The sequence below is a fragment of the Clarias gariepinus genome, chromosome 22 (assembly GCF_024256425.1).
Source record: "Clarias gariepinus isolate MV-2021 ecotype Netherlands chromosome 22, CGAR_prim_01v2, whole genome shotgun sequence".
In the NCBI taxonomy this organism is placed as follows: Eukaryota; Metazoa; Chordata; class Actinopteri; order Siluriformes; family Clariidae; genus Clarias; species Clarias gariepinus.
Window position 1 is genome coordinate 23,104,476 of NC_071121.1, and position 22,767 is coordinate 23,127,242.

Genomic DNA, 22,767 nt, shown 5'->3' on the forward strand with positions numbered 1-22,767 from the left:
TATTACTGACTTTTTAATTAAATGTTTTTTAATGTTGTTATACTGACATTTTCTTCAATAAACATTTGGCGATAATGCAAACCTAGTCTACTATTATAATTTAATAACACATGCAAATATTGAACATGTTCTTAATTTTGGCATATGTGTCAAAAAACTTAATGTTACACTCATCTCCGTCCCATGTTCTGCCAAAACATACCCCAGAATATTATTTTCTTTAGAAAAAACAGGTGAAACTAAAACAAAAAAGTGGTTTAGATATCATGTTTTAACATATCTTTAGCTGACACAGTAATAGAACCTGTGAGTCTTAACAAAAATCTTTAATGGGTAGGCAATATGTGATGTGCAGTATAAACAGGGCAAAACAAAACACAGTTGTTTGATTGGCGTTTTATTATCGGGTACTCTTTGAAGTAGAAATGCATCACATACATAGAAATTAATCTAACAAAATTCAAACATAAAAAATGTTTTCAACAAATAGGCCCTTAATATAAACATAATTAAAAGAAATACATTATCTAAAAGATGCAAAATATAAATATAATTTAACAGTTTTTAACATTTTAGATATTATATCTATTAGTCAAATTTAAGCTGGTCGAACTTTTTAAAATGTAATGACAGGTAGCATGACCCTGTTGTCAAAGAAATGCAAATTAATATATTTAAGCTTAGTCTTTGTTTGAACTTCTGGGTCTCACTGAGAGAGGGAAACAATATGAGTTCATATGAAGCATACGTGTATTTCAAATATACATAATTGGCTTTTGTTATGCAAGGATTGTTTGCGAATTACGCAAACGACGTGAGCCCTCATAATATTGTCGTGGCTTGTCCATTAGTCGTTTTTTGTGAGACTAACATGTCATAGAAAATCATGATTTAAATTCAAGGAAAAGTTAATCTTAGACAGAAACCAGGTGCAACAGTGTTCCTCCAAATTAATATATTTAAGTATTTCAACCAAAAAAATGCAAAGTCAGGGTGGAGCTAACATTTTACATCCATTTATACAATATTTATGAGAACTAGCCTACTGTGCTAACTGTTTGACATGAACTAGCTATAGCCGACTGCTTTTAGCGTGGGTTAACTCTGTGAAAGGAAATGCGTGGATTTTAATAAAGTCCAAAGGTTTAAATTTAGACTACTCTAAAATAATGCGAATACGAGAGAATATTAAAACCTCTTACCTCATTAAATCCTAAAGCCATTGTTACTTAGCATACAGGGTATCCGACTTTTCTATAAATAGAAAATAAATGTTCCCTTTTATTCTCATAAACTGTTTAAGACAACAAAACAGAATTAAGTTACTTGTATTTCCCGTGTTCCTGTGTAGTTTCAAAATTTTAATTGTTGAATCTCTTAGAGCTCACCTAAGTGAACCACTCCTACGCATCCAAGTGCTCCAAATTGATATATGACAATATCTACTTTCGATCACGTGTTACAGGGCGACTTAGACGGATTGCGCGTCATCTCGCCTTCCCAAATTTTCTCCTTTTGCAGCACGAATCCAAAACATCTATCTATAGTAGGCAAAGGAGTACAGAGGGAAAGATGTTTAACTCGGTAAATTTGAGCAACTTCTGCTCCCAAACACGTAAAGACCGGACATCTGAGTTCGGGGACAGGACGGGCTGTGCCTCCAATATCTACCTCCCCAGCTGCACTTACTACGTCCCAGAATTTTCTACCGTTTCTTCGTTTCTTCCGCAAGGGCCTTCGCGGCAAATTACATACCCCTACACGACAAATTTGTCTCAAGTGCAACCGGTACGAGATGTTTCGTACGGCCTGGATCCTTCCAGCAAGTGGCACCACAGAACTAACTACACGACGTGCTACTCCGGAGAGGATCTGGTGCACAGGGACTGTCTTCCGCCATCCACCATGACAGAAATGCTCATGAAAAACGAAAGCGTGTACAGCCACCACCACCATCACCACCATCCTAGCTCTAACCACCCATCAACTGGTTTCTATTCCAGCGTCGGGAAAAACAACGTGCTGCCTCAAGGTTTTGATCGCTTTTTTGAAACGGCGTATTGTGGCAATGACAATCAGTCAGACCATTGTTTACAAAAGAGCGAAACGACTAAACTCGAGAGCACGTCCCAGCAGCCCAGCGCTGTTTCGGGGGTGGAAGAGCCAGAAAAGGACGCCGAGGACGAAGAAGACCGAACAAATTCGGGCTCGTGTAGCTCCTCAGGCACAAAGGAGGGAAACGCAGGCAAAATCAACCATTCGAGTAGGTACCTAACGCTGTAAATAGGGAAAGGTTAAGGGACTAGCCCGGTGTTTTGTCGGTCAGATTTTATGTGGAGTTTTATAAGCATTCAAAGGATTTTATTATAACCTACAAAGCTCTTTCCTTCAACGAAAAGAATTTTTACGATGGGAACACGCTTTGAAAAAGGGGATGTTATACACAGACGTTGCTATCCTAGAGTCTGTGAAATTTTAAGAGCGCGCTATTGTGACAAATGCTAACTTTGATCATGAACTTGCGTTGGGCATTTTAGGAGGTTTTCTTGTTGGGCTCTCGTTAGTAAAAATCAATTGGGCAGAACACAACTTTTGACGTCCTTTTTTTCTTTAGTAGTTTGCATGCATATTAGCTACGTGTTGTTCCATGTCTTATTGTTATATCATTCGTTAGCCACAATAGTGACAACAATAGTGACAACTACTTATCTATCTATCTATCCATCTATCTATCTATCTATCTATCTATCTATCTATCGTTTTCAGTGCGTTATGATAAGAACAAAGAAATCCCGTGGTGCTTGTGCCTGCAGGCCCGAGGTTATTATTATTATTATTATTATTATTATTAATAATAATAATAATAATAAAATTAAATATATACATAACTAAAGACACAAATTTGATTATTTCAAGAAAAATAATTTTGGATAATGTCATTTGTTTCCATAACGTCAGAGAAAATCACTTTATGTCTTGTAAGACCCAATAAATAATTTTAAAAATCTAAGTTTTTTTCTTGAAAACTGTTTTTTTTTTCTTTTATTGAATACTATTATTACAGTAATTACGAGTAGATTCAAGCGTGCCCTGTGTATTTTATTTATGATTAATATGACCCTCCCATAAATTTGTTTAAAGCTTAAAAGTTTTTTTTCTACTGTATCTACTACGAATTTAAAGTTAAATTTTGATTACACTGTCATTAGGTAAATGCACAACTCACATATGGATTTAGCAGGATATTATTTTTGCATCAGTGTGTTGCAAGATAATGACTGTCCTTTTGATATTTCTAAGGTGCCCCCCGCACGAGGAAGAAGAGATGTCCATACTCCAAGTTTCAGATTCGTGAACTGGAACGAGAGTTTTTCTTTAACGTTTACATCAACAAGGAGAAAAGGCTGCAGCTCTCCAGAATGCTAAACCTTACTGACAGACAAGTGAAAATATGGTTTCAAAATCGCAGAATGAAAGAAAAAAAATTAAGCAGAGACCGCTTGCAGTATTTCTCTGGGAACCCATTGTTGTAAACTATGGACTTATTTAGTAGGCCAAGGTTGATTTTACTTGATATTCCCGAAAACTTTGGATGTTCCATCATTCTATGATCTATTCATCATGTATCCCAATGAAGCTAACATTACTGAATAAATTCGCATGGATTTTTGTACAACAGCAAAAGACGACATGAAACGATAAATATTGAGCTTTAAATTCAAGGATTTGTAGTTAAATTCAAGTTTAGATTCACTTTTCACAAAGTTTTTTTCAAGAAAAATAACAGGCTACACTGAAATCTTTGTAGATAGCTTATTCACAACACACATTTAATGACTAGTTACTGTAAATATATAACAAATCAAAGTCGAACTGAAGTCGTCGTACAAGATCTTGTAGTTTTCTTTCTTTTTCCTCTTTTGTCATTTTAAACTGTGACTTGTACAATGTGTAATAACGTATTCCTTGTACAGAGACTATGCAACGTGAATTTGTGATTGTAAATATAGCTAATATTAAGTTCACTTTCCCTAACATTGCTGCTATTTTCTTTATATTGCAGTTCTTGCGCGCTTTACCCTAAGACCCGTGTTCTTTTGTTTAATTTATTTGTTTCTTTATGATATTCTACGTGTTATGTTGTCTTTAGCCTGAGAGCGCAAAAATTACATTTGGACTGTGTATGATCTGGTATACCGTATATGAAATAAATATATACAATGTAAAGGTGAATTTTAAGTGAATTTTGACTCATCGAGTCATTTTTGGCCAATCGAGAAACGTCAACGTGTACGATTAAACGTTTCAGCAATTTAACTGTTTAACGGTGCTGAAGAAACTAATATCACCTAAAGGAACCATTTACAATCGCATAATAAAATTCACACAGGGAAACATTTATTTGATTTTAATCAGAGGTGAGTATGGCAAATATCTGAATAATTGGATTCTCGTTTGGGGCGGGGGGACATCTACTTGAACTATAAACATAGCTGTACTGCAAAGACATTGAAATTGTAGTTCGTAGTCCGAGAGAAAAACAGAGGGGAAAGATAACCTCTTTTAGTACCCAGTAAATGGAATCACCACTCTTGTGGTCTAGACAGTGCCATAAAGCTAGAGGCCCTAAATGGCTATTTTTTTTCTCTTAATTGCACCGTCTGTTCGCGGGGAATGGCGTCCACTTCCGCAGTAAACAGTAAACAAGAGAGTCTGAATCTTCGAACAAAGAACTTGAAAGAACTTAGAGAATGAACACCAGTAGTCTATTTGTAGAAGCAACCACATCTAACACCACTAACCTATTGGTTGCTTATTTATTAATAACCACAATTCATAAAATAGCTGTTAAATAACCTGATCAGCATGGGTGAAAAAAAAATCGATGCTTGAGAAAACAGCAGAACGATAGCGATTTGTGCTCGGAGTGGGGGATTTTGGGGCGGGGTGTTGTATGTAGATATAGGCTCACATAAGCCATTTGATGTTACATGTTGGCTTGTGGCCTATGTGTATGTGCACATCAAGGTGAAATAATTCAGTGTTGTCTTTGTGCTTTACTATTGTATATGGCTTCACCTTTAACCTATTGCAATAAACTGGTATAAAGAACAACACTGTATTCAGTATGGAAAATAACAGACAAGCAGTGAGGATAGGCGTGACAAGAACTGTGCAAAAAATCAGACTTTAACCTGCAAAGACTTCAGGTAACTTGCCACGCCCAGTAAATTGACTTTATTATACCAATAAAATGCGCTTTTTGTGCGAACAAGGTATTGTTTTGGCTTTTATTATGCATTTTCTGGCTTTTATTGGCTACTGGCTATTTCAAAGGCTGCAGTGCGATTAAGTAAGAAAGTTATTCCCAGAGCACAATAACGTGTACAGTGTTATTAACGTTAACATATTTGATACTCCATTATTTATTCCAATGTGCATGGGTGGAAAAGAATGGGTCTCGGCAACCGATGGCTTTCACGCTTTCATTGGCAGTGAGCTTTGCCCGCAGAATTGTGGAAGAGACAGATAGCAAGCGAAAAAAGGGGGGCATAGCCAAGGATCAAGGCTAAAGGACTTCTCTTGTCACGCCCACCAACCTTGGCCCTGGTTTAATGACGTAGATAATTTGTCGAATTCCTTCGGCTGCGTCATCATCCTGCCGATGAAGACACTCCTCGAGTGTCCGCCTAACAAACGAGTTACACTGGGTCATATGCAGCGCCTAAGAAGCGTTCTGTGTACAGATCATAGTTTTTTGTGTAGCTTGTAAGAATGATAAGTAAGAAACCTTAAATAAACTTTACGTATCCATCGTTTTTTCCCGCGAGTACGGAATTTTATAACTATTTTAAATTTTTATTTTTGTTAATGGCTACAGGTGAAGACAGAACTGATGCAATGGATGCCATATGAGTGCACTTTTGGAGAAAATGCGGGAAATGGCTTAGAGTTCATAGACATCAATACTCTCAGACTCACAGTCTCCGGCCAACACACTATAAAAATTAGGGGAGAGTGGATTTCGATTTTATGTCGGTGTAATATGTCAATGAAAACGGAAACACAAAACACAAATTCAAAGAGATATTAAAATATAAATATTGTATTTAATTGTAACCTCCATTAGTTATTGTTGTAGAGCAATATAGCTTATGGTCTTTCCAGTGGATAAGAAGTAATGTGTGCAAATATATTATGTATACGTTATATACGTATAAGCAGCAATAATTTGTGTGGTTTTTCGTGAGATTAGAAATTTAATAAAACGCTGAAGTGATTTCCGATTACCACTCTTTGATTTATAATCGTTTTTAGGTTGTTTCATACAGCCACTGTACATTTCTATTAGACGCAGTGAATAGATGCCAGTGTGGTGAATAAAGCCGGCTAAATCGTAGCCACTTTAACGTAAAAAAAGAAATTCATTGTACCCGCAGTTTACAAAAAGCGATCAATGATGCACCTCCTCCACACGTCTTTAACAACTGAAGAAATGCACGCTTAGAAATACTATCTACTGCTTGATTTTTTTTGTATTTAAATTCAGTATGCCTATTCAAGCTTTCTGTGGCACAATTGTGTACAGGCATGTTTATTTTTTTTTACCAGTTTTATAAAAACATTATTGTGTTGAAATATAAAAATCTATATTGTACCGATTTAAAAAATCCAATAAAGAATTGTCATAGCATGAAACAATATAAGCAACACACAATCATGCTTTCAATAATTTTATTGAAAAAGTCACAAAAATTGTTTACAATGATATATTGTTTAGAAAAACTGTGACATTGGGAATTATCTTAACATTTTCACTGTAATATTTTAATATTTCCTATATATAGTTAGCTTTTTTTAGCAGAGCAAATATATTTTTGTTTAATATTAAACATTACATCAGTGTGACGTCGTGACATCATATGAATGGCACTTTAAAATGCCTACTAGATGACTATAAAACAGACTATACCAATACCATAAATTACATTTTAAATATAAAACATATATTATAGGAAATAAAAAAAACTAATTGTATATAAAATTTAAATTACAGTCTTTTTATTTATTTTATCACAATTTTTTAAAACCACTATTGAAAGATAAAAAATTAAAAGCCAAAAGTAAACAAGACAAAAACGAGCTGTATATATAGGCGTATCTATATATACAGAGTCAGCCAAAAAATACATTCAGGAAGGTTACATTTTTTATATTAATACAAGATTAATCATATTATTATAATAATATAATACATATGAAACTATAACGTATAGCAATAATTTTAGTATAACTCATTATACAGTATATTTAGTATAACTAATTTTATACAGTCAGCAAAAAGCTGACTCTGTATATATATATAGGACAATATTAAATAACAAATATTCCATAACACTAAGCTCATTTGAATTTGTCTTAAATTACCAGATGCGATACGATATGTGGTAATAATAATAACATTTTAAAAATATATCAGTGGAAATCAAAACCCACACAAAATCTCAAATTTTATGTTTTTCCTAGTTTGCAAATGTAATTAAATTAGTATTACTGATTTACATACATATTTTTAGACATACATTATATTACATACAACGCATAGTCTAACGATTGTTGGCACGGGTATTTCCGAGATCTGCCTAAAACACATTTTCCTTCCATGATTTTAACTAAATACAATGCAACATTATTTATAAAAAGCAGCATTGAAACTAATTGTACAGTTAAGATCACTGATATCACCTGAAAACCTACGCTTTGATAGGCCAATTAATATAATTCCGAATTTTGTGTATTTTACATGGTGATATACGTACAGAGAGTACACAAAAGAAAATGAAATAATGCTGCATGGTTTCTCTACTAAATACTCTTTAATACGGTTTTAATAAAATAGTTTTTTTAAAATCATTACCTATTTGTACTTAAAAGAAAAGATATTTAACTTTACAAAGTCGTTTTACAAGTCGTATGGGATAAGGGTGTTGTGGCTGTTAAATTGTTGTAGATGTATTCCTGCTCGCGCCAGTCCAAAAGGGGATTCACGGCAACTATAAAAAGGACAGAGTGGTTATTGGGGATAAATAGATAAAGAGTCATTTTAGCAGTTTATAGTTTCACTAACTATAAATTGCACGAACGCTCACACTCACAATTCTAATCTCTCCATAAACGTATAGCGAACAAATATACCTTCATATTGTGTAAAACAATCATAAGTATGCTTTTTCTAAACACATGCCATTAGTTGTGTGTTCAGTAAGTGAGGTTAGCAAGATTATAAATTGTGTTATTTATGCATGCATTTTTTCATGCAACTTTTTTGTCATCATCCACATTACCAACTGCGTTATATGTCTGCTGTACGTTGCTTTTGTTGTCCCAGAAGTCACTGGGTGCCACACGTTTGTCTGCTCTTTGTTCTCTTTAACAAGTGTTTTTTCACAAACGGTTCAACTAGATGGCGCCATTGCTCTACAATGAGCTCCATTTACTCACCAACTTGACCCTCTTGACGTCAGAGCAGTCTAGAGCATCAAGGCCACTTCCAAAACCCTATTGGTCTGAAAATCACATGACGAAGCGCCTTGAATCCATAATTATGTAGCCGATATTTTTCGCTCCCCCCCACCTCCCAAAAGATGTCAGCGTCCTACTGTCCCTATCCACTCCGACATAAACGAGCTTGCTTAAAAACATAAGAAACAACAACACGCCCAAGTCAGCAAAATGTCATGTCCGAACAACGTGGCAGCCGGCGCGTTTCTGATGGAATCACTGGTGGGAGAAACGTCTCCATACAGAGGTGAAGGATATTCTACCAACTCTGGGATGTACATCTCAACGTCCGCAGAATATGGCTGTCAGATGAGAAATTTAGGCGTTGCTGGTCTTTCCCACTCCAAACGGGATGAGCTACCACCGAGCACTGTGCTAATCAGCGGCTATGAGCACGCGCATTACCTGTCGCAGCGGGACGCCTGGACGACCGCCTCCAAAACTTACAGAGGTGCCCAACCTGTTGCCCAGCCTTTGCACCCATGCTCTTTTACAAGTAGTGGCGTCAAGGAAGAAGCTATACCTTGTCTGTATCAATCTGAAATCGATAGTCCCAAGAAGTCTACGGACTCCACCTATATCCGACTGGGAGACAATAGCAACCAAACTGATCAAAGCGGTGTCTCCTCCGTCGGGTATTTCCGAGGGAACCAGGTGTATACTGAAAGAGTGCATGAGGACGATGGGTTCGACACGGACTTCAGTCGTATTTCAAGAATAACAGCTCCCACAAAGACAAGAGCCGTAGATTCGTTTGTCAAGAGGAGCAAGTCGCAGCAGGACGCAACGGGCGAGGAAACGAATGCGGAGGAGCATCGTGCGGATAAGAGACAGCAACTAAGGAAAGAAGATGGCGGCCCGAAGACCGACAGCTGCACAGATGATTCTGAAAGCGAAATGAAAGGTGATTAAATTACCTTCCCTAATCAACTTAAAATTAATTTATTTCAGTGGGTTTCTGTGTTGTGTGCCTGAGCAAACGTGCAAGTTTTTGTACGTATACACTCACACACACACAGACACTTTCTCTCTCTCTATGTCTGTCTTACGCACACACACACACACACACACACACACACACACACACACACACACACACACACACACACACACACACACGCACAAATATAAACAACAGGTTGTCTTGCAGTCACTATTTGAATCTCGAGCATAAGTACAACAATGAATAAAAATACATTCTTTTCCATTATACACAAGGCATATTGTCGTCTGTTACAGATATGACATCTCTTTATCATAATAGTTTTTTTTAGATTATTTGTGTTCATAATGAAAATCGCATTTAGCAATAAAATATACAAAACTGGAAAGACAATCTATAAATAAACACTGTGCATGAACAAACATGCATGGACCAAATGTAGCTAAAAAAGCACACAGAGCAATATAAAGAGTCAGCCAAAAAATTTACACTTCAGAAAAAAAATGCATGGACCTGTATGCTATATATAATATGAATACAATTTTAATAATATTAAAATATGTTATAATATCAACTCTCTCTCTCTCTCTCTCTCTCTCTCTCTCTCTCTCTCTCACACACACACACACACACAAACACGTTATAACAACGTAAAGCAGTAAATTTACTATTAAAATATTTATAAAAGATTAAATGGTTCATTTTATTCGCAACGGCAGCTCGCGCAGCCCCCGTTTTACGCACACGAAATTACATTTAATTCTTAAGTATTGATAACTGTAATAGATGTCAGTAAGAAAAAGGGTTTTCGCCTTGTGAGGAAAAAAAACAATAAAAAAGTAAAATTCTAACAGTGATTTGGCTGTATCGATTGTTCTCCATACAAAATCTCTACTAAATATTGGCAATTTTCTTTCGACGCATGCATTCTTTTGGTATATCTTAATATCAATTAACTTCGTTTAAAGCTTATAAAGCATATGGCTTATACTGTTAACGAATATTGTCAATAAAAAAAGCATTATATTTTTATTTAATAAAATAGATTTTTGCCCAATTATAAAACACAAATGTTAAAAAATGCATTTAAAATAAATATTACTCTTGATAAAAGAAACATAATTTGACCTAATTTCCAAAATATAGAGGTTTTTTTTAAATATATACTTTCGTTAAAACGTTAAAAAATATTTATTGAAAAAAGAAACAGAAGTGCACATGTGAGTTTTAAAAATTGTGTTATGTATTAAATGTGCCATCTATCTATCATATCTATATCTATATATCTATATCTATATATAATTTTCTGTCCCATATTTCGGTATATGTAATATACTATATTTACAATGTTATGTTTAAGTCATTTAATATTTTCGGTGGTACATATAATAACTTCATATATTCATAGCATTTAGTTAGCGTTCGATATATATATATATATATATATATATATATATATATATATATATATATATATATATAATTTGGATCAAATGTAGCTGTTTTAATCAAATTTATCTTTAATACTTTTTATTGTACTTTTTTAATGCAGATGAAACAAAGTTGGAAAACACTACGGGGAACTGGCTAAAAGCTAAAAGTGGACGGAAGAAGAGATGTCCTTACACAAAGCATCAAACACTTGAGCTTGAAAAGGAGTTCTTGTTTAACATGTACTTGACTCGAGAGCGCCGTCTGGAGATCAGCAAGAGTATCAACCTCACAGACAGACAGGTCAAGATTTGGTTTCAGAACAGAAGGATGAAACTGAAAAAACTAAACAGGGAAAGTCGTGTCCGGGAGCTAACGGGCTACAACTTTAATTGAAGACAGAACAAAAAAGCAAAATCCGAAACAGTTACTTTTATTTTTATCGATACCTCGGACTTATTGTCTCATACACACGCGCGCGCGCGCACGCACGCAAACACACACACACACACACACCTCGGCTTGAGCCTAACTTAATAATGCCGCTCAGCTTGCCGTAAATGTGTAAATTAGCGCACAAAAAGACATCATAGGCTTGTTCAAACATTGGGCATGTCTTGCTATGCGCAATCTACTGTACCTGATGTCTTAGATTAGCTTGTTTGTCCTTAGTGCGCGTGTGTCCCAAACATTGCGTACTATGTAATTTGCATGCCTACTGTTCATTTTGTCAATTTCATTTTCAATCGGCATTGTTGAATAAAAGGGGTTTGGAAATATAATGTCCTTGTATCTCCTTCCCCTTGTGCCCTAGTAGATCCTCTTTAGCTTTCTGTTGAGAGAGAGAAATAACGGTAATAGCCAGAGAGAGAGGGAGAGAGCGAGGAAAAGAGAGAGATAAAGAGAGAGAGAGAGAGAGAGAGTAGCACTTTCAATGAGAGTGGGAGTCCCCATAACGTTGATTTAAATATTATCCAGGTGACCACAGTAAGTCAAGGTCATAAAATTGTAATGTCATGACGGTCCTGCAAAGCGCTGGGGGTGGATTTTATGATCTGCAAATATAATGTGCTGGTGCAGTAAAGATGCATTAAAAAGCGGAGTGGAAGAAGGCTAATTCACATACCCGAGCCTGCAATGTGCTGGCCTCACTGGCGCGCTCTGCGGGCTGTTAGAGAGGCAGGAAGACGACTTAATGGCATGGAGGAGCGCTACCCCTACCAGCCAGTCAACATGGATGTACGATAAGCATCAACAACAACAACAATCAAACAATCAATCAATCAATCAATCAATTAATCGGTGGATCATATCATGTACAGATGTGCTGATTTGAAGAAAGGCTGTAAAGGTAAGAGTGCATATTTTTATTATGATTGTTGAAGATTTTAAAATTAATTAAACGATCTTTCACTAGCTTAAAATGTCGTTTCGGTGAAAAATAGTTTGGTTTAACACGCTATTAAACAATGGACTTTATTTGGTCTTATTAATTAATAGTTAATAGGCTAATCCGTGACATGTCTGTAGATCGATTTTTTTTAATGTCCAACTGTTTTAATCGTCTGTCATAATTGATAGGCTAAACTTTATAAGGACTCCATTTTGCTTGGGACTGTTAAAGGCTATAACCGAATTGCATATCCCTTAACATGCTAGTCTTTGCACTTAGATATTGCTATTTAGCTATGTTATGCAAAAGCCAATGCGTTGCGTATTGAAAGATTAAAAAATTGGTATAACTAATTTGCGGTGCCCAAGCATTAAGAGAACGAACAATGGGAAGAGTTACTGTTTACATGTCGTCGGACCCGATGTGAAGTAGATCAAAATTCTTACTTGTTTTGCGAAATATTATTTAGTCTTCTCCGGGAGAATAACGTCGTCACGCGCAGCTGGTGCGTGGTTTAGGTAGTTTCATGTTGTTGGGATTGAGCTTCCTGGCTCGACAACAAGAAACTGCCTTGATTACGTCAGTTCGGCTTCATCAAGGGCGACAATTGCCGTTAAATTACACCCTGTGCAGTGAAGTCTTCGCAAATGGCATTGTAAATGAACTAAACAGTTATAGCCACGGTGGGCTTCTTTGCTCTTTGCTCGCGTTTTAAGTGCTGGGCAGTAAAAGGTTTTTAGGCTCTCAGAGGGGAAAAAGGTTGTAAACATTACATGGGGTAAACCTCGGCTACACCGAAATGTGTGGGCTTTGATTGCAAGTTTTTGATTGTAGAAGTGTTAACAGTGCCATTCATTAATGTTGTTATTCGGATAATATAATTCAACAAAAAGTAAAGGAAAGAAAAAAACATGATGGATGTAAACAAAAAGTCTTTTTATTCCTGGTTGCTGTCTCTTGCAGCATAGACATTGCCTGTGCGGATGTTTGTGTTTAAGAAAGAGAATCAAATTAATGAAAGAGAATGTGAAAGAAAGAAAGAAAGAAAGAAAGAAAGAAGAGACTGAACTGCCACATATGTCCAAATGTACTTACATGTCTTAATGTCTGCCTAACTGAAGTCATTGATCTAATTTTTTAAAAGAGATGTGTGCATCCTTTGCAAAAAACCCGTATTTTGCAAAAACTCCGGTTTAAGAAGCAATCACAAGCTAATATGCATTTATTTTAGTAATCGTTTGATAGATGCAGATTTTAGTAATCGTTTGATAAATGCACTTTAATCCCTCACTGATTATGTATATTAGGTCTTAAAATGTATCACATAAAAGTATGCTCTTATTTAGGATAATTTCGGATTATTGTTCAATTTCGAAATGGCAAAAACAGGAAATTTAACATACGTCATATTTGAGCTTTAGAGCAAAATGTAAATTGAACTATATAAACAATCTACATACTTGAGCGTTGGATTGTAAAACTATAATTACAATTAAGCTGTTTAATGAGCTATAATTCTGATTCCGCTTTCTGTTGAGTGTTTCCTTGACTAAAAGGATATCTGAGTTAAGTACATGTCTTGTTACCTAGAGACTTATCTTTAGTCATATATATCCTGAAGACTTAAAATTAAATTAAAATCAAAATGGTTATTGTATTTCGCCTTCTTATAATATTGCACATAACTATAAAACCTGCAAAAAACACACATACAGACAGACAGATAGATAGATAGATAGATAGATAGATAGATAGATAGATAGATAGATAGATAGATAGAACTAGGAAGACTGGAAATAAATGAAAAAAGTGTATGCTTGTGCGCTTGTGTGTGTGTGTGTGTGTGTGTATCGTAGCATAGTGAATAACATTGCAAACTACAGCTTAATATTCCAAACAATTATGACTCAACTTAAAATTTAAATGGGAGCTGGCCTGTTTACTAGCCTGTTAGGTATAGGAACTGGGCTGTTTACTAGCATGTTATTATAAGATGGTCGATATGGGTTTCGCCATCTTTGCTTGTTTTGTTAACACACACACACACACACACACACACACACACACACACACACACACACACACACACACACACACACAGGAGGAGACAGTCTGGAATCCAAAGTCATTTTCATTCAGTTGTGTAAATGGGGAACTCCTCTGGAATGCGTCATTAACAAAGAGTTTACAGCATTCAAAATTACACCCAGAGGACATTTCTATCTAGATATAAAGGCAATTTATTCAAAAATTATACAGCCAAATATATGTGGTACTAAATAATATTTATTAAATTGAAATTGGTGCATAATATTTTGCAGACATTGAATTGTTTAACCAAAATTCATTTTAATACATGAAGTAGTATGGTAAAGCTGGGATAAATAGCCCATTCCAGTTGAACCAGGACACAGTTAAATAATGCTTTTCGTGGACATCAAAAAAAGCAACATGCTTGCAAACTACTGCGAATTATTGTTCTTATGTTGTATGTTTTCTTGACATTTATTGCATGATTGTTTCCATAAACAGTATTGTCTACATGTTCACCTTACAAATTATAAACAATACATATTGTGTGTGTATATGGTTTCAAATATTTATATGGCAGATGCATTTTGTCTAATGAGCTATTATTCTGCTAACAGATGCTACCCTTGTAGGGTAAATATAAAAAGCCTATCTTAATACTTAATTGAAATCATGTCGTTTTATATAACTAACTTTGTACACTTGGCAGTACTCTGTATGGTAATTTTTTTTTTGTCATACATACATACATACATACATACATACATACATACATACATACATATTCTCATAGATAGCTGATTTTGAAATGAAATGCTTGTATTTTTATCTGAATATGATTTTCAAGGAGAAAAAAACATACTTATACTTTTTACACTTTTATATAAACCTTTTGGGTACTTTGTATGTACTTGAAGATTATTTTTCTCATCTAGCCAATGACTGTAGAGTACTCCAAAAAGTACACCCACAGAATGGGGTTTGTTTAGCATGTGATGATAGATAGATAGATAGATAGATAGATAGATAGATATGTACTTAAAAATGTGTATTTCTAATAGAACATTCGCGACTCATTTTACATAAAAAAGTGTATCCGGTTCAAACCTTGCCTTGGTGACCTGGTGTAAGCATATTGCCTCCGTTTTAGGGCCTTTAACTCAAACTTTGACAGGGTTCAAATGTTACCAAAGTGTTTTTCACGAGCATTCAAGCATTCGAGGGTGTGGATTCGACATTTACCTATTTTCTCGATGATTACATACAATGCAATTTTTTGTGACGAAAAAAAATTAAATAAACCGGAACTGCATCGAACACCACGGAACGAAGCGGTTGCTAATATTTCGAGAAATAGGTAATAGAAATAGACAAATTGTAGGAAATATTCTCAGTTCGCTTTACAGCTGACGTTGCTTTTTTATTGCTATTAAGTTTAGACATAAAGGAGATATTAAAGGCATATGCACCAACGCCTGTCCGCGTCTATATATAAAACAATATCTCTAATAAAATGGCCATGTGAATCTTATAATAATCTATCTATCTATCTATCTATCTATCTATCTATCTATCTATCTATCTATCTAAAGACAAACCATTTTTGCAAGTAAATTTATTCAGTATGGACAATGAAAAAAACTTTTAGTTTTTAATAGTAATATCTTTTACTATTACTTTTACGATACAATAGCAATAAACACGATAATGTATTATTTAAAAAACATAGTGTTTAATTACTGTGTTTAAACAATTCGTAAGGGAGGTTCTTAAAATTATTTATCCAATCTAAAATACTTTTGCAGTTATATAATTTGTTTTCTCAAATGTATACACTGTGCACAACCTGGGCATATGCACATAAACATAGTCGTCAAGATTTTCAGTTAAGTTTATAATACAAAGGTATCACTTTTACAGCGACCTTTGTGACTCTGAAAACTGTGCTCTGTGCTTTTTAGGGAAGCTTTTTTAAACTTTGGTATTATGCGCGCACCGACATCTGTTCTGCATATATAAATTATTGGCGTGACCAGAAATCTCACTAGAATTAGAATATGCCATTATTGATTTTTTTAAGCAAGGAAAAAATAGCAAAAGTAAAATGATTGCATTATGTTTTGTCTAATGTCTGATGCAAACGCACTGAACAAACTGCTTATTTTACTTTTCAGGTTCTCGCTCAATGTAGATTATCTACAAATCAAGCAATTAATTTTATTATTTATAGTTTTTTCTTTAATATCTAGGTTATTATTACCGCGTTCCTTTGTAGGTAAAATTAGTGAAGAATGTTGATTTGACAATGCCAGATTGAGGCAAACCAACCTTAATGTACAGGTTGCGTTAATAACTGCTTTGTAAGGTTTCCCCTGCTGTTGCGTTACGAGTATGAGGAAATTACTAAATGAATTTAATAAACCAAAGTAGCTTTAAATGAAGCATGGTCATGTCAGTGTACTGTTGCCTTAAAGGTCAATTGCAGATATTTGTCTTCCTTATATTATAAATAACAAGTGGTTTATTTTCTAAAATGTATTTGAATTTACATGCAATTGGTAATTAAATAGGCACGCATTGCGTGAGCACTCAAGAGTTTTCATGTACAAGACATGCAGGTCAATTAAAACCTGATCTTCCATTTTGGTAAGGTGGTTACTGGTTATAACTACAGTATACGCTGATGCATTTTTATTAACAAACATAACAATCAATTTTTTTCCTCATAAACATTTATTAAGGGACATGAAACATACACCAGCACTTGCCGAAAATAATCATTGGTGTGGCCAATCGTTCAAGCTCCGTTTCCCATCTCCTCATTTTTTAAAATCTCCCTTTTATGAGGGATATCAAAAATTGAGTTTATGTAAAACTGACGATTACTAAAGTTTCAGAAAGAAAAACAAAGACAAAATCCTACATCTAAAGCACAAAAATATTTTTATTTGAGTTTTAACAAAATATGGTTCTTCGACTTATATATACATACACACACATATATAGCCTATATATATATATATATATATATATATATATATATATATATATATATATATATATGAGAGAGAGAGAGAGAGAGAGAGAGAGAGATAGAGATAGATAGAGGGGGAGAAAGCAGATAGAAACGGCTGTATGCTCGACCAAGATGAATGGCAGAGTGAAATAGTTCCCCTATAAAATAAAGAAAACCCTTTCTTTTTGAAGCCAAACGTATTCTTTCATATAAGAAATACACGTTAGGACAGCTTGATATCTATTTCTAGTACACTCTGTAAGGCTACCTATTTAAACAGCTGAAATAAGTAACCTTATTGCAGTCCCGAAGTGAATTTCTAAGGCAAGACAACCCGCGCATTGATCTGCTGTACACTTTTTTTTTCCAGGGGGTAAATGTAATCACGTGTCTCATAGTCGTCCAATCGCAGCCGGGAAGGTTTCAGAAATAATTACCTGGCTTGATTGTTCTATGGGCAGATAAAAAAAAGTACACATGCACTCCATATAATAATCGGATGCATGTAAAAGAGACGGCAACAGAGCCATGTCGACTACGGGTCCCATAAGTACTTATTATGTGGATTCCTTGATCAACCATGAGAGCGAGGATGTTCTGGCGTCTCGATTTCCGACGACTGCTTCTATGTCCTCCGGTTCACGCCCGACGCCTCTCGTTCCGGAGTGCGTGGATTATCCGTCGTGCAGTTTTGCCCCGAAACCACCGGTTTTTACTACCTCTTGGGCCCCTGGTCATTCACAGTCATCAGTGGTTTACCATCCGTACACACATCAACCTCACTTAGGGACAGACTCGAGGTATGTCCGCTCGTGGCTAGAGCCTATTCCTGGTACTGTGTCCTTTCCGGGCTATGCAGCTAACAGCAGGCACTATGGGTTAAAACCTGACGCCTTTCAGGATCCCCGAACTACAGACTGTTTAGTTTCAAACGGACGCACCTATTCGGATTATGTCTACTGTTCAGCGGTCGACATCAGGGACAAGCAGCAGAATCCATCTTCCCCGGAGTCTGAGATCGTGTCTTCCGGAAAGCACAAAGACGAGAAGGCTGAGTTGGACCCAAGTAAGTTAAAAGCTATTCTTGTTTACAGCTGCATTTGAGACGCCTCGGGTTTATTGTGTTTGCTTGGTGGTTGGCTGGTCGTTCGTCGTAAAACCAAGTTCTAAAGCCTTTCATCTGGCCCCTGCCGTTCTCGGCTGGCTCAAGTCTGCTTTTGGGGCTGTCCGTAGAAGACAAACGCCGTAAGACAGGGCTGTAAAACGGGTAGCGGGTTATAAAATGGTCTCATCGAAGGACAGGTCTGGAAAGGCAGTAAATTCTGAGTCAACACTGAATCTTAGTTAAAAAATACAAGGTATAATTAGGGAGCTGTGGATTTTTATATGCATTTTTTTATAACTACTTGATGTGTGGCCAGTGGATAGCAGTGCTAACAGCGCCATAATGGGTTATAGTAAACAAACAACAACAACAATAATAATAATAATAATTATAATAATAATAATAATACATGTGTGCTAACAGAAACTTACTGGTAAAGCTGAGTTGAACATGGAATCACATGTTATATGTTTTAATTTGGGAAATGAACTTGCATATAGCGACATATAGGCTAAGACCACATTTTATATCGTTATAAAAGCATAGGATAATTTCCCCAGAAATAAACCCATAAGAACTTCACGAGACAACAAATGGAATGTAAAAGAGTCAATTAAGTGCAAAGTAAGACATTTTCACTACAGACCTGAGCCACAAGGGGTATTAGGCGTTTTATGGTCCTATAAAGTGAATAGATCTATTCAAAACTTTACGACGCCAATTCTCGCCGCTAGTAACCGATTTCAAAGCTAAAGAAAGACTTTTGATGCGTTAGAATGCAAATATTAATAAACAGGATTTTTTTTAAGTATGGTAAAATAATGATGTTAGTTTATCACGATTACATTTTCTAACACATGCTAAAATAATTCAAAATTAATCGACAGGTTAGAAATTCTTGCTTACAATGTTTTTGTCTAATTATTGTTGCTTATATGTTGTTTTGCAGATAATCCTGTGGCCAACTGGATCCATGCGCGCTCAACAAGAAAGAAGCGATGCCCTTATACAAAATATCAAACACTTGAACTCGAAAAGGAATTTTTATTCAATATGTATCTTACAAGAGACCGACGATACGAAGTGGCCAGAGTGCTGAACCTGACGGAACGACAGGTCAAAATCTGGTTTCAGAACCGACGGATGAAGATGAAGAAAATGAACAAGGAAAAAATCGACGGCAAAGAATAAAGCTTTTAAAACTTTTACTGAAAACAGACTGAAGGAACGTTAATTTTTTAGTCTTAATAATTATCGCCTTCCTTGCAACAGAAACAATGATAGTGGGCTTATTATGGTGTAATTATGATTTCTTATTACTGCAGTTTTACCAATTTTTGTTTATACTAACTCTATAAGTACTTGCACATTTCAGCCTTTTTGGATTTAGATTACGTTTCTTTATTTTATATTCTTTAAGAGCTGTCCCCGATGTAGAAGCAAGACAATACTTGAACTCCTCAACTTCTAAACTTCGTAATTTATAATTTTTACGTGAATGTTCATCCAGTGCGTGTTTTGATTTTTTGTAAAAGGTGTAGAAATTTGATATTTTGTAACAAGTAATATAGTTTAAAGCATTTACGTCAATGTGATCTTGCTGTTTTTACTGTAACTGTGCATTTCCATTCATTTTTCATAAAACTGTACAAAAGTTCAGTATGTATTGTAGATGCTTAAATATACTATACTGTCATCTTGTTAAAGTAATTGAGTACATTTTCTGAGCACAATTTTGAAACATTTAAAACGGGGTTTTTAGTGAAGCTTGAAAAGAGATTTTGGCCTACACGTATATTATGTCCTCATCTGGAAAAAATCGAGTCTAGGCTCACTGGGAAAATTATGCACGATGACAAAACTACACTGTAAAGCGTTAGTCAACGTTCATGTCAAAAGTTGCTCTTAAACATGAGCTTACAAATAAACCAAACACACTAAAATGCTACATGCCACTGCCATGTACAAGCCATATATGTTATAGGCTATGTCATTACAGACTCGGTGCCACTATGTTTCGTTATAATTTGCCCAGGGCCTTGTTTGGCAGCTTTTTTGGGGGTAGGAAGTTATGTTTAAATGGACCACAACTCCTGTGGTATTTAAGTTTCAGACTTTAGAATTTAAACCTCATGAGACGACGACGACAACAACAACAGCAGCAGCAACAACGACAACAACAATAACAACAACACAACAACAACAAAAACAACAACAATAATAATAATAAATACTTGTTAGTGATATTTGTTAATAAACTTACAGTACAATATCAAACACAAGCATTTTCCTTTCTTTCTTTCTTTTTTTTTGTAGCAAAATGTAACAAACTGAAATTATAAAATGTCATTACAGAAAATAAATCTCCTTCAGTGATGTTCTCGAAAATTTAGCAGTACATTTATTATTCTTAATTATTTACCCGGGCATCACATTTAAACTCCATACCAATCAGGATAAATGTTATCCTATTTTCATCTGGTTTTGAGAATGTATTTTTTCACCAAACATATAGAGTTTATCTACATAAAACTGTAGTGAGTTGTAATTCAAGCATCATTAGGAAAATCATTTTGATTCCATCTTGCACGTTCTCTCTGTGTACATTGATTAGGCGTTTAGGCGTGAATTTTGGTCAATAATTTAATATGTTTGGCTTTGGTTTACTGTGTTCAGCTGAAATTGGCTTTTTGTGGCTCTTAACAATGCGAACAGGATACCGAGATTTCAAAGCCCAGTCAGCCGCATTTCCGCACAGGACAAAAAAATGCTAGTTTTACAACCCTTTTGGAGTTTGCGTTGTTTGTCGCAGATGCAGCCGAACAAAGAAAACCTGGCTAACTGGCTAGACGTCTGGGCTAAATTACTTTATGGCTTAGTGAACTGGTGGAGGTGCCGCACACAGCAAAAACGGATTCACTTAGAGTGCTGGATTAAGATAACAGAATTTCGCCAAAGGTTCAGGATACTGCAGAAAACCGAAAAAGCAACGTACTTTTATTCGAGGTACGTGTGATACTGTTTGGTGCACAGATTCGTGAATGTACAAATGTAAGCGTAACATAACTTCAGATATCTAACCTCAATATTTACTGCGTTTTTTATATTTACGATTACAGTGTAAGCTAAAACTATTGAAAGCAGCACCCGGCAAATGAGAAAATTAGATAGATTTTATCATTGTTTTAAGAGAGCGATTTCTCTGGCATCTGGCTCACGTTGAATTTACCGGTTGTTTAAAAAGAAAACCTAACGCTAGATGGCGATGTTGTCTCACGGTTTGGATAGGTTGTCTCACGATGTGCGCTGGGAACACTGCTAAAATTAATGGAAGTTACCGTTTGATCACTGTCCTAAACTCTTTTTTTTTCGAGAATTCTTCATGTACTTTTATTTTTATGTCATTATCTAATTTGCTGTGTTTCTGGTGTTTTAAAAAATTAGTCTAAACGTTATTATACATTGTATAATATAATATAATATAATATAATATAATATAATATAATATAATATAATATAATATAAACAACATAATATCTTATTAGTATTATTAGTATTTGTATAAATTCATTTAATATATTTGTGTGAATGTTCCTGTATCTTAACAGTATAATTAATGCACCACTGGGCTGCAGCAATTATACCATGCCACCAAAAAAAAAAAAATCAGAAGTCAAAAATCTGCATATTTATATACTAAAGGAGGTCTATAAATTTTGATTACAATATGGGCCTCTCATATTTAACAACTAAGTGTAAAAATCGTCAGTAACGCTACAAAATCCAGTGCTTATATTTTGGGTAGGCCGTACAACTAGCGGAACGTAGTGTAGTTTTTGCAAATTTTACTGACTGGATATTTATAAATATACAACTATAACCCTACAAAACTCATCAGTAAGGTTTACGAGGGCGTGTAACTAAAACCTCACTTTTACATATAAAACTAAAAGTATAGGCCATCGCTGCGAATTATAGCAATAATAATAATAATAATAATAATAATAATAATAACAACGGTATTTTTAATTGTTTAATTACTAAATCACTTGTACTTTTTATGTAGTGTTATATTTAATGCCATGCTAAACTCTGTAGCCATAAGTCTGCAAATTTGTTTTACATATACATGTGTGTGTGTGTGTGTGTGTGTGTGTGTGTGTGTGCGTGCGTGTGTGTGTGTGTGTGTGTGTGTGTGTGTGTGTGTTTATGCGCACCTTTTCGAAATCTTAAATATATAAATCTTTAAATCAAAATTGGCAGTATGCACTTATATACACAATGCA

The 22,767-nt window shown here is 35.1% G+C and overlaps 3 protein-coding genes across 4 annotated transcripts in view; all 3 read left to right on the forward strand.

The window, feature by feature from the left end:
• Positions 1–1,432: 1,432 nt before the first annotated feature.
• hoxc11a (homeobox C11a) lies at positions 1,433–3,880 on the forward strand. Its single transcript, XM_053482841.1, is given in 3 exon segments — positions 1,433–1,457; positions 1,460–2,263; positions 3,301–3,880. Coding segments are annotated over 3 exon segments (1,062 nt in total). The 3' UTR covers positions 3,534–3,880.
• A 4,112-nt stretch (positions 3,881–7,992) lies between these two features.
• The window catches only part of hoxc3a (homeobox C3a), a 58,673-nt gene continuing 43,898 nt past the window's right edge, over positions 7,993–22,767 (forward strand). Inside the window, exons 1-3 of one of the 2 annotated variants that reach the window (XM_053482471.1) lie at positions 7,993–9,466; positions 11,058–12,287; positions 17,747–17,807. In XM_053482471.1, the coding sequence (XP_053338446.1) occupies positions 8,734–9,466; positions 11,058–11,332 (1,008 nt within the window). In that variant the 5' untranslated portion in view covers positions 7,993–8,733 and the 3' untranslated portion in view covers positions 11,333–12,287; positions 17,747–17,807. Of the gene's footprint in view, positions 9,467–11,057; positions 12,288–17,746; positions 17,808–22,767 lie in introns of those variants that run through there. The other variant, XM_053482470.1, reaches the window with a different exon arrangement.
• hoxc9a (homeobox C9a) lies at positions 17,882–20,720 on the forward strand. Its single transcript, XM_053482476.1, has 2 exons — positions 17,882–18,442; positions 19,431–20,720. The coding sequence occupies exons 1-2, from the start codon at positions 17,905–17,907 to the stop codon at positions 19,670–19,672; spliced, it is 780 nt and encodes a 259-aa protein (XP_053338451.1). The 5' UTR covers positions 17,882–17,904; the 3' UTR covers positions 19,673–20,720.

Excerpts from the sequence above, each read along its gene's own strand:
- hoxc9a (XM_053482476.1), top strand. The coding sequence starts at position 17,905 with ATGTCGACTACGGGTCCCATAAGTACTTATTATGTGGATTCCTTGATC. Across the intron at positions 18,443-19,430 it reads GAAGGCTGAGTTGGACCCAA|ATAATCCTGTGGCCAACTGG; the intron begins GTAAGTTAAAAG and ends GTTGTTTTGCAG.